The sequence below is a fragment of the Lathamus discolor genome, chromosome 5, assembly GCF_037157495.1.
Source record: "Lathamus discolor isolate bLatDis1 chromosome 5, bLatDis1.hap1, whole genome shotgun sequence".
NCBI lineage: Eukaryota > Metazoa > Chordata > Aves > Psittaciformes > Psittacidae > Lathamus > Lathamus discolor.
In genome coordinates, this window is record NC_088888.1 from 63,875,389 (window position 1) to 63,891,719 (window position 16,331).

The following is a 16,331-nucleotide window of genomic DNA, read 5'->3' on the forward strand; positions in this document are numbered from 1 at the left end:
TCCATACTATACAGGTGGGTTCATATAACAGGGAGAAAACTTTTCGCAAGAGATGTCGTCTGTTACCCCGGGCCTTTGAAGGCAGCATGGCTCGGGGTGCGTGCACCGACGCACAGGTGTGACACGCTACACGGCGGGGACCGGGCACCGACGCACACCCCATCACGGCCGGGACAGGGACCGGGACCATGGCAGGCACCGGAGCAGGGGCATCGCGGCCCCTCCCCGGCCAGCCCCGCTCGGGGCGGGGTCTCCCAACTTTCGGCTGCTGCCGCGGGGTCCGGCCCGCCGGCGGCATGAGCCCTGCGGCGGGGCCTGGGCAGGGCGAGCCCCCACCGCCATGCCCAAGGAGCGGCCGCTGTGGCGAGGCTCGGCCTTTCGCCTCTGCCTGCTCTCTGCCGCGCTGTTCCTCTGCCTCCAGCTGGGCATGAGGCGATCCTGGTGCACGGAGGAGAAGCCCCGGCCGGCAGCGGCAGCGGCAGCGGCGGGGCGGGCGCCTCCCCCGGCCCGCGGCACGGAGAAGCAGCCGGCGGCGGCGGCGGGCAGGCGGCGGGTCACCTACGTGCGGAGCGGGCGGCGGGGGAGCGCCGGGCCTGGCTGCTGCCCGCTGCAGCCCTCGGGTGGCCGCCGCAGGAAGGTAGAGCGGGATGGGAGGGAGTGCGGGGAACGGGAAAGCACCCGCAGTGAGGCGGCTGATGCTGGGGGTGACCTGCTTCTTGGGGAGCCTGTGCCGCCCCGGCCAGGGCTGGGCTGGTGGCCGCTGGAGGACACCCGAGTGTAGGAGCCTGGCTTCGCAGATGTGGCCTCTTGAGGTGTCGCTGGTACCCGGGAAGAGGGGATTGGAGCGCGTTGGTATGATAAGGCGGTGTGATGGTGGCTCCCTAGGAAGACTTCTTGCGGGTGGTCGGGAGATCTGGTTTGAGCTGTACTGCTCAGCTGCAGGAAAGGTGCAGTGTGCTGGTGCACTGGGGGCTGAACGAGGTCAGACCTCGGTCTGGAAAGGTAACTTAGACCTGGAGTCACCGAGCTAGGTCAGCAGGTGAAGCACCCCAACATGAGCAAGCTTGGGTTGAGCCCTTGGCATTCCTGGATTCAAACTCCTTTTCATTCACTGAAAGCCATCAAGAAAAGTTTCTAAGACATGGTCTGCATGAGAATTAATGTGTTGGTAAATGGACCTGTGACTAAGTTCAGACATGGTAATGACTGTAAAGCTTTTTGGGGATATGAGGACCATCACTGACATTTAGAGTTCAGAAAGAGTGAATAGTGTCAGTACTGACTTCCCCCCCAGTTAGGTAGATGTGTGACCGGAAGCAGAATGCTGCCTTCGTCAGCAGGCTCTATGCCGTCTTTGCTTGTGGCAGGTGCTGCTCTTAGGAATCACTTCTAGATTAAAATACTTATTTTGTGGAGGTTTCTTTGCAGTCTTTCCGGGGGAGAAGAGCCAGCTTTCAAAGGCCAGGAAAGAGTAGCTTGTCACCTATTTTGAGGTCCTGCTGTCAGGTTGCAATAGTTAATGATGTGCAGATACTTAAGGAAGCTCCAATGACAGTGAAGAGGAACAAATGGGATTTTGCTAGAAATGGGACCACATTCCCAGTCAATAGTCAATAACAATCTCTGATGTTTGCATTGACAAGAATAAAACCGGTTTTCTGTACAATGGCTAAACCTTCTCCTGTCCTTAAACTGAAGCTTAGTCTGGGTTTGCTCAGAGTCCCTTGATGAAGAGACCTTTTGCTAACATCCAGACAGGAGATGTCTGATGATCAGGGGGGCTCATTTGCCAGTCTCCTTTCCTTTATTTTTTTGGTTTTGCCTGTGTGCCCCCAGCAGTTTAGTGTTTCTCTATAAAGAGGAGATGGACAATGAACTTGTGAATAGTTTCAGTTGCAGATTTACCTGATCTTCTGTGGGGAACTGTGATCAAAAAATGAAAGTGCTGTTTTCTGTCCCTGGTTTCCTGAAGGTTTTATAAGGAGAAATGAAATAATCACAGACTTGCAGAATGATTTAGATTTAAGGAAGGGACCTTAAAGTTATCTCGTTCCAACCTTCCTGCTATGAGCAGGGAACACCTTCCACTAGACCAGGTTCCTCAAACCCTATCCAGCCTGGCCTTCCCTCACTTCCTGCACCACTGCAGCAATGATGAGGACAGCATTAGCATTGTCCCATATTTCTTTAGCAGAATGACTTTGTGGCATCTCAATGTGCTGTGGTGTTAATACCATGTTGAGGCATCTAGATCTTGCCGTGTTGTTTTTTATTGCCAGTGTCATGTTAGCTGGTACTTTCCTAAAGCCCAGCTTCTAAGTGTTAGTAATTATAGAAGGATTTCAGCATTAACAGGTGAAAAAGATTGTCATCATGTGGATTCAGGCAGTTTCTTGAAAACACGTGCAAAGTATGGCTTCAACAAACAGGAAGTAAAGCATATCCTAATTTATTTCATTATTTTTGAGGAAATCCTAGCGGAGAATAAGCATCAGGAAAGGCTGCTCATCATAGTGGAGAACTGGGAGCACCTTGTGATGTTGGAGTTGAAGGCACTGGAAAGCCCGCAGTGCATTTTGGTGCATTGCCAGGTGAAGCATGTGAACCATCACTGTTGTGGTTTGTGGTGTTGGGCACGTTGCTGCTGAGGTCTCATTTGAATCCCACTAATTAAGTCAAGTGAAAAATATTAGTACATATAGCACAAGGTGGGGTTGCCAGGTTAAGCTTGAGATCATCAGGTGTCTCCCACATTTAGCTATTTGGCTTGAGCATGCCGCTTAAGGCTGAGAAAAATCTATTTAAAGTGAAGATAAGGCTTTGGGGATAATGGGAGTGGTGTTCCTGGCATTCCTGATTTTTAGATAGAGTTGTTAAATAAAAATGTAAGGGGGAAAAAGTGATGGGAAAGTAAAGTAGAAGTGGTTCAAGTACTGCTATTCTTTTCTTGTGGAAGTGGTGGCCATGCATGATAGCTTAAAAAAAGTGATGGGTGATTCATTTATAAATATAAATATAGTGCTGGTGTGTGTAAATGCTCCCTTGGGGAGAGAGACTAGTTACTTACTCAGATCTTACTCAGTGCTGTACTGGGTTGGGATTGCTTTTTGCAGTGGGTTTCATATGTTTTTAGTGTCTCCTTTTCTGTCTATAAAGCATTGTCAGTCCTTTTCTGAAGCATGCAGAGGCTTTCAGGGTATGTTTTCCCCTGATTATGGTGCTGGTGTTGGAGTGTGTTGTCTATGTGAGCCAGCAAGACAGCAGTAATGAAAAAAGCAGCTTGGCCAAACAGCAGCCATCAGCACCAAGGGAGGGATGTGGGAGGGAGGCCCAGACAGGCTGGAAAAGATGGAGACTGGTCCACAAATGGCCCCTGTATCTGCCGGGAGCTGCCTGTGCAGGTGTGCGTTGCTCCTGACCTCTGGTAAGTCTCCATCAGTGGAGCGAGTGGCTGTGCAGCAGATAGGAGGGCTTGATCACTGAGGTTGCAAGTGTCTGCTTGTGCCTTAAGAGGCACGCATAAAAATGTGAACTGAAAGCAGCAGGGAATAAAGTAATTTAGCAATGTGACAGCTCTGGGAGCTGCCGGAGACGCCTTTTCTGGTGCTTTTGGGAGCTGTGTTGCTCCCAGCTGTTTTGCTCCCAGTGGAGCCTACCAAAGAGCAGATGCTGCTGCTCTTGCTGACAAATAATAAACAAAATTTGGCACTGAGAGCCTGCGGTGGTCATCTGAAGAATGGGGAGAGTTACATGTGCTGCAAATGTAAAGCAGGTGGAAGTTTGTAATCATATTTGTATTTTGGTGAGAGTGCTTAAAACTGTGTTGCTGCTAATAAAATGGCCAACTATGTTTATAAGCAGTGATTCTAGGCCCTGTTTGTGTTAAGCACTGGTCTGATAACACATGCAGCAGATAAAAACTCCATCGACATGGAAGCACAAGTTTTGCCACGTTACCTGCTTTTGCAATAGGTATTAGTGAGATCTGCACCCACATAGGGCTGCAGACACATGAAGCGAGTTTTAAAATGTCATTGCAGGGTGTGATGGTAAAAGAAAAAAAAAGGGGGGGAAATACGTTGTTGCATTTGGAATTTGAAATAACAGCAGATTCTCATGGCAGTGATTGCAAGAACAAGGTTATGTTGGCTCTTGTGCACTGAAATGGGGAGGAGCTGTCTCCAAAAGTCTGGTTAAGAGAAGCTGGACTCTGACTCCTTTGCCTTCTGGACAGATTTATTTCCCCGGGGGAGGGGGAGAAGTTTTATGTGGTTATGCAGGGAATTAAAAAGGCCAGTGTTAGTCTGGGCAGGTGTTTCAAGCTCAAGCAGTTCTGCTTAATGATGCAGCAAGCACTGTGGCAATGTCTCTCCTAAAAACCGAGGTTCAGGGTCTTCATTTCTGCATGGGTGTGGTGGGGCTGCGGAGTAGGGGCCTCCTGTAAGCCAGGCTTGGAGAAATCCATGGGGCTGCTGGGCTGCAGCTGCTGGAGTGTCTTCAGAAAGCCTGCTGGAAAACAAGCAAATGGCAAAATCTAGTTTGAAAATTGTAATACCGGTTCGAAATCACTTTGTTGTGGCTGTCCAAAGGTGGGGAGTGCAGTACACTGCCAAAATTACCCTGGTGTTACTTTGGATGCTCTTTCATCTCTTATCTAGGGATATAAAAACGTTTGTCTTCAGAGATTGAAAACTGAGGGTTAGATTTTGCTGCTGAGCCATTTGTCTTTGGGCTTATAACATACTTTGAAACATGGAAGTTATTGCCCAAACCAGAAAAATCTTGTGAAGTTGTATTTTTATAGGTGTTACACTCGTATACATTTGTATTTTGGTTCTGTATAAATACAGACTAATTGTCTTCTGCTGTTGCTTGTTGGATTACGGGTTTTGTTTTCCTTTAAATAGGAACACTTTTCGAGTGGTTACTGCTTCTCTGCAGCAGTGACTGGTGACAGTCTCATCTTCAATGTAATTGAAATCTGCAAATGATTTTGAAGTCAGATCTTCAAAGTTAGGTGGGATAGCTGTTTGGCAGTTAATAGTAGGGCAGGTTCAAATTAACCTCATGCAATTTAGCATTACATTATTGGTAAGATTTTACTTAAAATTTACATCTGATTTTTAATTTAAAAATGACAGTGCTACTTCCGTTTATATCGGAGATATGTAGGGCTTATGCAAAGAGTTCATTTTTCCACAAATCTGGTTTAAAAAAATGCATCAGAAGTTTTAACTGCCTATTTGTATGTATAGTGTTTTCAAGCTGACTTTATGTCTTCAAAAATAAGGTTGAATAGGAAATTACTCTGCCTTTTGATGAGCAGGAGCCAAAATTCTTGGAGAAAACTTGCTTATTTTGAAGTCAAATGTATCCGCCTGTCATGGTGTAATATGTCTGGTCTGTTTTGGATTGGGACTTTTATAACACTTTATTCATTATGTATGCCTGGAACAATGTTTTAACATTACAGCAGTGTTTAACCCAACAGGGCTTTGGAAGCTGTGCGGCGAGTCATATCAGGCTGTGTTTAAAGGAGCAGGTTTGCCTAGGCTGAGCCAAAACAAGGGAGCTGCTGAGGCAGCAGCATGGGTCAAGGCAGCCTTTTGGTTCTCTTTGTGAATTTAATCCAGAGCTTATTCCCATCACCACACCTGTGTACCAGACACAACAAGATTTACAGCGTGCAGCACTGTTCTCCAAATGCTGTGGTGAGGAGTGAATAGCGTCCTAACTTTGATGGGCACGAGTTGCAGTTGTGATTCTTTTGCGATGCTGAAGAGCTGAACATTGCTTATTCTTTTGAGTGTGCCTGCTGCTGGGTACCTTCTTTAATAGCAGGTAGGCAAACTGGAGAGACTATCAATGGGAGGAAGAAGGTGTTAAGAGGCCTGCAGGGGAAGCCTGGTAGAACTGATGCTTGTTTTGAATAGGGAAAAGTAGGTTTTGAGAGGAATGTGCCAAGGCTCTTCAAAAACTTAGGAAAAAAAAATACTGGGTTTTTTTTTGAGGAGCATAATGCCCACTGCAAATAGGACAAGAAGTAACTGGTTTAATTTTCAGGCAAAATATTAGTAAAAGCTTTTAACTTTGCAGTTGGGTAAGCAGTGGAAAGACTCCCTAGAAAAATGTGAACTTTGGGTATCTACACAAAGAAAGATTAGGTGTTCTTAGTTGGGCTTCAGGGCAGAGAGGTGGAGTCAGTCAATCTCCTGAGGTCCCTCTGTCTGCGTTTGTCCACTGTGCAATTAGAGAAGCAGTCTGGCAGGTACAGTGTGATTAGCCAAACTGGATTTTGGACTGAACAATGATCGAACATCAATGTAATAAAAAGAAGAATGGGGTCTTTAAAGACTGTAAGTGATCATTGCCCTGGCTTAATACATCACGAGAGAGAGCAGACTCCACCATAATGGTCCTGTGATGACTTAGTGGACCCCAGAGGAAGGCAAGCTACCTGACAGTTTTTCCCTCTAGCTCTTCTAGGTCTCTTGCCAAATATAAACTGTCTGAAGTTGCTTAGCTTGTAAGATTAGCACAACTTATGGCTTCAGGCTGTTAGTACCCCAGGAACAGCTGCGACAGCCTTGGTTGTTTTTTGTTCAAATATTCAGGCTAATAGCACAGACTGAGATAAGTTATTGTGTTTGGAAGAAAAGAATGAACTTTTATTGATAGCAGTTTTCAGTGGCATACAAGCAAATCTGGAGGGCCAGCTCTGCCTGTAAGTAGGGACAGCTGATACACCAGAAGGTACCCAAGCATGGGAATCCTTTTCCAAGTAGCCAAGCAAGAGCAATACTCGACTTTCACTGTATTTTAACTGCTGGTGAAATGTGTTTATGGCAGACTGTAAAGGGGAGGTGGTAATGTTTTTTCTGACAATGATGTCACTTGCGAACTTGTGAGGTAAATGATTGCTCAGAATAACCTTGATTCTTACACACTTTTTACTTAGTAAAAGTAGGTTCTTCCCTTGTGAATTTGTGAGCGGCAGCTGGGGAATATTATTCTTCAGAAAGTCGTTACAGCTTTATGAGACTCAATTATATGCAATAATACATATTTCTTTCAAATACCTACTCAAGGATTTCTTTCAGCATGCAAAGGCAGGGAAACAGGTTTTTTTAGATATCTGTGGCACGGAAAAATTGTTTTTCAGGGTATATAAGCTTTCCTATTTAAGGACATAAAACAGGGACCAAGGTGATGATTTCTTCTGCAGAAGTTTTGCTCCTTGATAGGTATTCTATCTTTTTCTTGAAACCATGCTAGCTGGTTCAGGCCTTGTTCAGAACAAGAATCCTTTACAACTGTGGTAGCAGGTGCAGAAAAAAATGCATACTGAAAAAAACAGGAAAAAAACCCATACTGATCAAGTCCTGTTTGCTGTCTTCAGCTTGAACCATTGAATGAAACTGCTGTTAAGTGACCCATGCTGCCCTTCTGCCTGTGTAGTGATGCTCAGAGAGTGGCCGAGCATCAGTGCCCATGGCCTCTGTGTCCCACTAAAGGGCAGCATTTCAGTAACTGCATCCTCTGCCCTCACCTCTTTCTTCAACCCCTCCACAGTTGCCCATGTACGGGGTACTGGGTTGTGTGATCTGGTGTACTGCTGGTATCTTACTAGCAGTGAACAAGCAGGACTGCCTTCACGTGCTGTGCACGTATGCGTTCAGAGGGAGAAGGATGTCTTCTGTACAAAAGCAGCTGTTGAGCAGGAGGTGGGAAGAGGCGAGCCATGGTATGAAGGCCAGTTGTACAGTAAATCACAGTCTTGTCATGGGAGAAGAGCAAGAGTCCCTGGAAGCTGGAAATTTTGACAGCATTGAAGACAATGAGCACAGTTAGTACCAAAAATAATCTTTTATTACATTTCATGTTTTATACTAGAAATAATAGAAGTGAGGACAGTTTTGAACCTGCAGCTTTGCTTGCTTAAGCAGTTCTCAAGGTGGCCAAACTTCCTTCATTGTTTTCTAAAATGTCCTTCTCTGAGGAGAAAAGAGGCCAGAAAGAGAGATCTAGGGCAAGTAAAATTCTCCCAGAAAGACTTAGGGTTTTTCCTTTACACCTCTGACCTTTATCTGCCTTCTTATGAGACAAATATGTAACTTCCTCATTAGTAAGGTGTTCATCCCAGTTTGTTCAGTCAGTTCCCATCAACATTTACCATCCAGCCAGGCAGTCAACAGAGCTGTGTGTCTGCTTCAAGACTGCAGAGCAGGTGCTACCACGCCAAACATCTCTCTCATGCCACTTTTACTGAACTGTGGGCACGGTTCAGACTGATGTACAGCTGGTGGGCCTTTGGTATGAACCCAGAGCAAAATTCCAATGGATGTAGTAGGTATGTATCCCTACTACACCCCCTACAAGGGATGCAGTACTGAAATGCGGTGGTGAAGAACAAAACCCTCCAACAGCTGCTTTGCAGATTTGTACAGACAGCATGACAAGTGCATCACTTCTCTTACAAAACAAGTTTAAAGATTTCGATAGCTTTAGTGAGGGACCTTCAGTCTTCACACAAGCAGTTTGGTTTCGTTGTGGTAGACCATGCTGTCCTCCTGCAGCCTGGCAGTGATGGCTGTCACTCATGGCGCAGCTTAGATAAAAGACTTAACACATAGGTGAGAAGACCTGTGTGAACTGTCACTAATCGTTGATGGCGTCCACAGAGCCCCCTCTTATCTCTTGTTCTAATATTAACTTGGAGCTGTGTTTGTCTTGGATGGCTGTTCAGTGCTTCAGAGCTGTGTGTGGTGGGTGTGAGTAATTTAATCAACTCAAGTGTTTCTGTAGCTAGCAGATACACACCAAGATACTTTTGTGTACCATCAGCCCTTGTCCAGAGCCCTTCCGTGCTGTGTAAGTCTAAAACCAAATGGCATTCACTTCAGTGGGACATGTAAAAGAGGGTAAAGAAGAGGTTTGATGTGATTTTACTTTTAATTATGGTATAGCCTGTATGTCTTAGAATCCATAACATGCATTATTCACTCTGTTGTTTATGTTAGTGTTTCTGTATACAACAGTGACAGGATGACACACTGTCGTATTTTGAGTTACCATATCTCTTAAGAGTAATAGAAACCATGTGGGCAAGTGGACTGATCCCTCGGGTAGCAGAGAGATGAAAGCCGTGATTTTGGACTTGCTCTTAGGGACAACTGGGTCAATTTAAGGAGGAGAATGGTGGAAACATTCCCAGCTGGTTGTACAGTATGAAGTGGAAGAGTTTGGAACTTCAATGGCATGTGTTTTCCCCTGCCTGATCTTCTGTCCTGTCTTCAATAGTCTTGCTTTTAGATGTGCCATTAGGCTTGAGTGCCATCAGGAAAGGTGCTGGCTGTGAGGTGCTACTGGGCTGCGCTGTCAGGGAATGGGTGGACGAGGTGTCCTCAGATGGCTGCTGGCACTTGAGCACAAGTCCTGGGCCTGGCTCTGAAGGGAGCTCCTCGGTGGTTATTATCCTTTCTTTTTAATTTTAGGGGGGTTTTGCAGCATTTTAAAAACCCGCCCTAGAATTTGTGTCCTCCCTGACCCTTGTGTAAATGCAATAAATAAATCTTTCCTTATGTCTTTGTGGAATGATAAATGTGATAATTCCAGCAGCTGTTACCATGTACACAAAAATCTTGCTCCTCACCAAAGTCTTCTCTGTATGCTCTGCAGACAGGAACAAAAGGGCTTTGCAGCTCAGTATGATGGAGCTGTTTTGGCTCTGCAGATCCCAAATCTGGGGGACTCTTATGAGGAACATCCTTCCTGCTGCCACCTCTCCCCATCATGCAGTGGGGATTCTCCTGTCTTTGGGAATATAGGACCAGGAGGACTTCTCTGTGAGCCATTGACTTCTGAAGTGTCTTAGGATTCTCAGGTCAAGCCACCTACTTCAGATTTTACATGGAAAACCTCTGGGTTTACATGCTTGTTTCAGAAATTGCTGACCAACAGCTCATTTAACAAGTGACCCGCTGACATTTACTTTGGATTCCACCTTCTGACAGATTTCAGGTGCAGCTTCTGGTGCATTGCTGTAGGTTTATCTGGAAGTGACAACATTCTGGGCTGTATCCAGGACTGACTCTGTGGCTCCTGCAGACTGAAGGAATTGAACCTTCTGCCCTTCTTGGGCGTGGAAGACAAACTTTGTGGGCCTTGAGAGCCTAGTAAGGAAAGCTCTTCAAAGGGCCAGTTAAGTACCTCATCTCTCTAGGGGGTATTGCTAAAATAGTGGGTGCTCTGTGTTGTCGCTGTTGGTTTTGATGAGCTGACAAGTCACTATGTTTTATTTTTTGTGTGTGTGTGGCAGGGTCATCTGCTGGGGAAGATTAACCTAGAAGGAAAGTAAGCAAAGAAGCAAATACTGGTGATGTGCCAGGAGCTGGACCTTGTAGGGAGATGTATGCAGTTGAAAATGGTGTTAGAACCAGTGAATGTTAACGCAGTAGAGCTGCTCTCTCTGGTTTAACCTTCCCCTCTTTGCCCCATCCATCCCCAGCTCTCTTCCTCATCCCTCTCCTAGAAGCTGGCTGACTCAGATGATTAGCTGGGAGCTTCAAAGGCAGTGCCCTTTATTTAGCATCCTCTTTCATATTTTACAAAGAGACAGTGTTTGAAATGCTAGGGGGAAGAGATGGTAATGTCTATTGATATGGTGTGTAATGTTAAATAATACTTGCCACTTAGAAGCCTGAAAATGGTAAGAAACAGTTTGAAATCCTTCCTGCTCCCTGCAGAGTTGACAGCACTAGTTGAGGATTGAGTTTTATCCTAGAGATGAACACTGCAGAGTAGAAACCGTCTGAAAAAGTCCCAGAGGAACAATGAAATTCGTTAGTACTGATGTCGTGCCTCTTTTTGGACTTTCCTGATGGCTGTTCTGCAGCACTGAAGCTTTCAAAGCGAACTTCATTTCATCCTGACTAGGGCAAAGCAACATCATCTTGATCCTTTCCCCTTGCTCTTTTAAGAAGATTAAAGAAGCAATTATGTGTCAATTGGCTGCTGCTGATCTTCTTAGTGTTTCTTCTTAGTTAGATATCTTGATTAATGGTTTGATCTTGCAATTATTATTCATTAGGAAATCTGTGGGACTTCTGAGTACATCAGGAGTTCAGGGTCAAACCACATAGCTGTTCGGTGTTCTATTCTTTGTAATGCTCAGAATTAGTAATAAAACATTGGAAAATATCGTTAGCTACAGAGGATGGTGCACATTTGGCCAGGCCCATCCTCCACAGGATTATTATACTTGGGTCTATACTGGTCATGAACAAAAAGTGTTTCAAAATCCTGTGCTTTGAAATGAGCTTGATTTTCTTCTCTTTAAATCTTGGACTTAAAATCCTAACAACTTGTACGCCAGCTGTCGTTTCCCTTCTAGACATGAGGAACTAATTGCCCAACACACTGTTTTATTTTGCTTGGAAGACTTTTACATAGCTCTAGACTAAAGGCAGTAATCCATAATCATATCAAAACCAAGAAAGGGGGTATGTTTGTAGGCATTTAAAGCTCATCTACATTTCATTCTGTGGAGCTCCACTACCTTGTTTTATTAACTAGTGCTTGTATGAAATAAGGACTTTAAGGAGAAAGAAGTAAAGTTTGGCTTTTAAAGTCTTCCCTGGCTATCCAGTAAAGCTCAGTATGTGAACTGATGGTGGGTTGGAGGGACGGAAGCTCCTAGGTGTCTATTGTGAATATTTTGTATCTTACCTTAGGTTTTACACCGTGAAATCTAAATCCCTGTGAAATCTAAATCTAAACAGAAGTCACACAGCCTTTCAGTTTACCCATTGATAAGCATTAAATTTTACTTACTTTATGATATTATAGATGCCTACATTATGTACTGCCCTCTGCTGCTCCCTGGACATAGAAGGTCCTCCTGGATGAAGGAGAAGGGGTTTTCTGATCTTCAGATCTCTCTTTAGACTGGAAGGTGTGGTAGACTATTTCTGTTTAGACATTTGTAGTCCCTCTGGATGAGAAAGAAAGCTGCACAAGTGTGAAATGCTCTTATTTGTGTGGAGGCATGAAGTTTTACTTGAAAGCACTTTCTTTTTCCCCAGTTCTTAGCCTCAGGCCAAGCCTACTGAAGTCCGTGAATAGGCTGCCAGAGCCACCTCTATCTGTAAATCACAGAGTGCTGGAATTGGCACAAAATAAACTTGGCTTATCTGGCTAGCTGAGTATTTACTGATGAGTTCTGTTTGTTGTATGCTGTGGCTTGAATATTGCCATGAAGTCAACCTAGAGGAAAATAGCTTTTTTTATTTTAGCTATTGCATGGATTGTGACATTTCCTGTGTTGTTTTTTTTTTTTTTACTAAAGCACTTCATTTAAAGTAGTTATGAATACAGGTTGAAACTATGGTCCTACCTCTGCTTAGCTGAAGGATGGATTTGACAAGCAGTGACCAGTAGTTGCTCAATCTCTTTCTCGCTGTTATCCTTCAGTGTTGGCAAAGACATGCAGGCACTGGAAAGGATTCAGCTGATTGAGTATCACACTGTGTAAGCAGTTTTAAGAATTTGCGTCTATAAATTTCAGTCTGTTCTGGCTCCTGGTTTTATCTCCATCAGATATAAATCGTCATGCTGTCAGCCTCTGGATAGCACTGGAATGCTGCTGCCCAATTCATTTATTTTATTTTATTAACATAGCAAAGAAATCCCACTTGGTTGTTTTTAAAGCCATGTGTCTCTTAGCAGAGTAAAATCAATCTCTCTTTTAATAAATGTGTATTTCTCCCTGATGTTGCTGGGATTTCGATGGCAGAGCTGTCAGACTTTGGTGACCTCCAGAGGTCTAAGGAGGGGTACTCTGGTGCAATGCTGCCCTTTCCTACCTCTGCAGCTTCAAGTTCCTTTGGTCGCTGTGGATTTATTCCTCAGTGGTAGAGAGGGGTGGTAGTTATGCTATGCAAATAATGAATTAGATGCAGTGCTTTCCAAATTCATGAGTGCCTACAAATTAATATTTTGGCAAGTGGTCTGAAACATGTGCTTCCTGTAAGTCACAAGCCTGCACCCAGGGTGATGTACGTTAGTCACTGAAGCCCAGATCTACCAGTGAATTTACAGGAGGGGTGTCCACAGTGGCTAATTTGGACCTGGGAAGCTGGTTCCCAGTGACCATTTCCTGTGGAAGTTGGGATTTTGATCTGAGTTCAATGGAGTATTAGTCACCTAAATTCTTCTACGGCTCTGGCTGTGTCATGTTAGTTTTGGAAGGCACTCTTTATTTTTCCAAAGCCATTTCTTCTTAAAATGATACAAATTCTGTTACTCTTAGTCAGTGCCAAGCATCCTTTTTTTCTGCGTATGCTTTTCTTATGGGACACTTGTTTGTGGAGAAGACACAAAACTAAAAGTAGAGTTGAACAGAGCTTGAGCATCAGCTTTGCATGAAAAATGCTCAACCTTCCAAGGTATCAAAGTTGGTGTTTTGCATCAAGGTTGCTGGTGTGGCTTTCCTGCAAGGTTAGGCCAGCAGTTCCCCTGCAAGCACAAGAGCTGTCATTTGTATGTGCGTGGCTCCAATGCATCCCGTCAGATGGGAAATCAGAAGCAAAAGGAGCAGAAAATAAACATGAATATTAACAAAGAGAGAGCAGAGGCAAAACGCTTAGCAGTTGCTGACTTAGAAGGGTTGTTATGTATGCATGTTCAGACTGATTTGCTCTACAAGGGTAAAGAATCTCTCAGTTTCAATTAGCATGCAGCAGTGCAAATCTTTCCTAATGGGAATTGTGTTTTCATTTCAATGTAAAACTGCATTCAAGGTGCTTTGCTTTTTCCCTTTGCCCTACTAAGCATGAGAGTTTTACTTATGATGCAAACTGCAGCCTTGGGAAAAAAATGCTGATGACCTCCGCTCAAGCAAAGCCCTCTGGGTGATGCTCAGAGCTACGTAAGTTGGCATCAGAGCAATTGCATTCTGCTCCCAGGCGGACAAATGTGTCCTGCACTGCAGAGGCTTGGAGGAGGTGATGCACGGAGAGCAAGGAGCTAGAGGAGAGTGCCCTAGTTCCTAGTTCCCTCTTCAGTGAAATAAACCGTACATGTCTAGACATAGAAACACCTCTAGTTACTAGAATTCTTCATACACAAATTATGTTGAAGAGTCATTTAAATTTAAGATACCAACTTCTTAATGCAGAGAGCACTCTTATCACAGGACTGGTTTCCATAGGTAGGGTTTACCCTGGTAAGTAGCCTTGTTGCACAGGAGAGCCTGACTGTATACGTTACATTGCTCATCTTGGCATAAAGCTTTTGTTCCTCAGCCTAGTGTTCCACCATCAAAGCTTTGGATAAGGCCATGTAGCAGATCTTCCTGGAAGATACTCAAAACATCCTGAAACCAGGGAGGTCGTCAGGGGCAACCAGCATGGCTTCACCAATGGCAAGTTGTGCCTGACTAAACTAGTGGCCTTGTATGATAGAGTGACTGCATCAGAGGGCAAGGGAAGAGCTATGGGTATCATCTACCTGGATCTCCATAAGGTCATTGATATGACTGCCCACAACATTCTTACCTCTGAATTGGAGAGATATGGGTTTGATGGGTGGGCTGTTAGATGGATAAAGAATTGGGTGGATGGACACATGCATAAGGTTATAGTTGATGGCTGAATGTCTAAGTGGAAACCAGTAATGAGTGGTGTCCTTCAAGGGTCTGTACTGTATTGGGGACCAATACTATTTACTTTGAACAACCTGATCTAGTGAAAGATGTACCCCATGGCAGGGGGTTGGACTAGGTGATCTTTAAAGGGTGGAAATTCTCAGTTTAAGTGGCTGCAGGACTGGGTGTCAGCTGCATTTCCGTGTGGTACTTTCAATGCCTGATGCCTCAGAGGGAACCCACTGCTTTTCTCTCAATACAGCCATGCACATGCGAAGTAGGACTGTATGTAGCAACTTCTACAATATGGTTTCTTAAGTGAAGACCTCATATTTTTAAGAAAGCCAAACTGCAAAGATAGAAAATAATAGTAACATTAATTTAAAAAAAGGTAAAGAAACAGTTCAGACATACAGGGTTGGGATACCTATAAAGCCAGCCATGTCAGAAATCAATTCACTTGGAGCTTTAAATATTAGTCATAGTCACTTCGTAAGCCTGTATTTTAAATTACAGCTTACTGATCCTGTGTGTTTCCCTGCTACTTCTAAATTAACAGCATAGTGCAGCATGTTTTCATGTGTACATCTGTGAGTCCTCTGCGTGATGCTGATTACATTTAGCTAAAGGGAACTATATGAATTGGCCTTTCTCAAGGAGGTCTTTGCCAAGGCTGAGGCATACTTGTTCTTTCCTATTGACACCTCCGCTTTGGGGTGGAGTTTGTTTTACTTGTGCCACACATATTGCTGCTCCAAACATAATATATTCAGAGTTACTCAGTCTTGTGAACAATAAAGTGCAATTAAGTGCTGTTGATGGCTCACAACTAAAGAGTAGGCTCAGTCCTCTAAAATAAGTTTTTCTGCAGCATGGCATGCATGGTAGTGTGATCCGGGCTTCCTCTTCTGTGGTGTTGAATGTCTACAGTGTAGGTGTTTCTGAGGCCGTCCTCCAAGCTTCCTTTGCAGCTCATGGAAAGACACGGATGTTTCCAGTGCACGACTCATCTTACTTATTTTAGACGTCTACTCTATAGTGAGATGAATCATTCCCTTAAAGAGCCTGTCTGCCTTGTCTCTCCTGTCAAATAACTTAGTCCCCTAGCCCACTGTGGGAGCTTGCTCCTTGGCTCTCCGCACTGCAGGGATGTTTCTTCATTCCCAGCTCTCCCTGGAGTTGACCAGCTAATTGCCTCTAAAACTAAATGTGGGTGTTCATGAGGGATCCTTCACTGCTGGAGCTGCTCCGTGTCGTCAGTGAGAGGAGCAGCATGCCAGGTTTGGCCGCCTCCATCTGCAGGAGCTCTCCCACTCATCTCGGCAGTCTTTGCACTTGTTGCGTGTCCCTCGTGAGGCGTGCTGGCACATCCCATAAAGTCAGTACTTGGGTGGGCTGCAACATGCTGCTTTCACTATTTAAGCTTCTTTTGAATTGGGGTGGGGGGAAACAAAAAAACAAAACAACTGCAAAATAATATGCTTAATGCCACAGGTGCTCCAGAGGGAGTCTTAAATACAATGATGTCCAAGCCCCAGGTCATATCTAGGGACAATCCACTCTCTTCAGGGGTTCACTCCAGTAAATACACATTTACCTTGTAGATGTCTGAAATCTTGCAATTTGTATCCTACCAACTGCATTTTAAACTGATATAAAAGCCCTGTGAAATTTCACCCACGAGCAA

General features: G+C 44.6%; 1 protein-coding gene across 1 annotated transcript in view; it reads left to right on the plus strand.

Annotated features, from left to right (window-relative positions):
- The first annotated feature begins 254 nt into the window (after positions 1-254).
- METTL24 (methyltransferase like 24) overlaps positions 255-16,331 on the plus strand; it is a 47,937-nt gene continuing 31,860 nt past the window's right edge. The window contains exon 1 of the mRNA XM_065679126.1: positions 255-637. Within this exon, the coding sequence (XP_065535198.1) occupies positions 341-637 (297 nt within the window). The 5' untranslated portion in view covers positions 255-340. The remainder of the gene's footprint in view (positions 638-16,331) is intronic.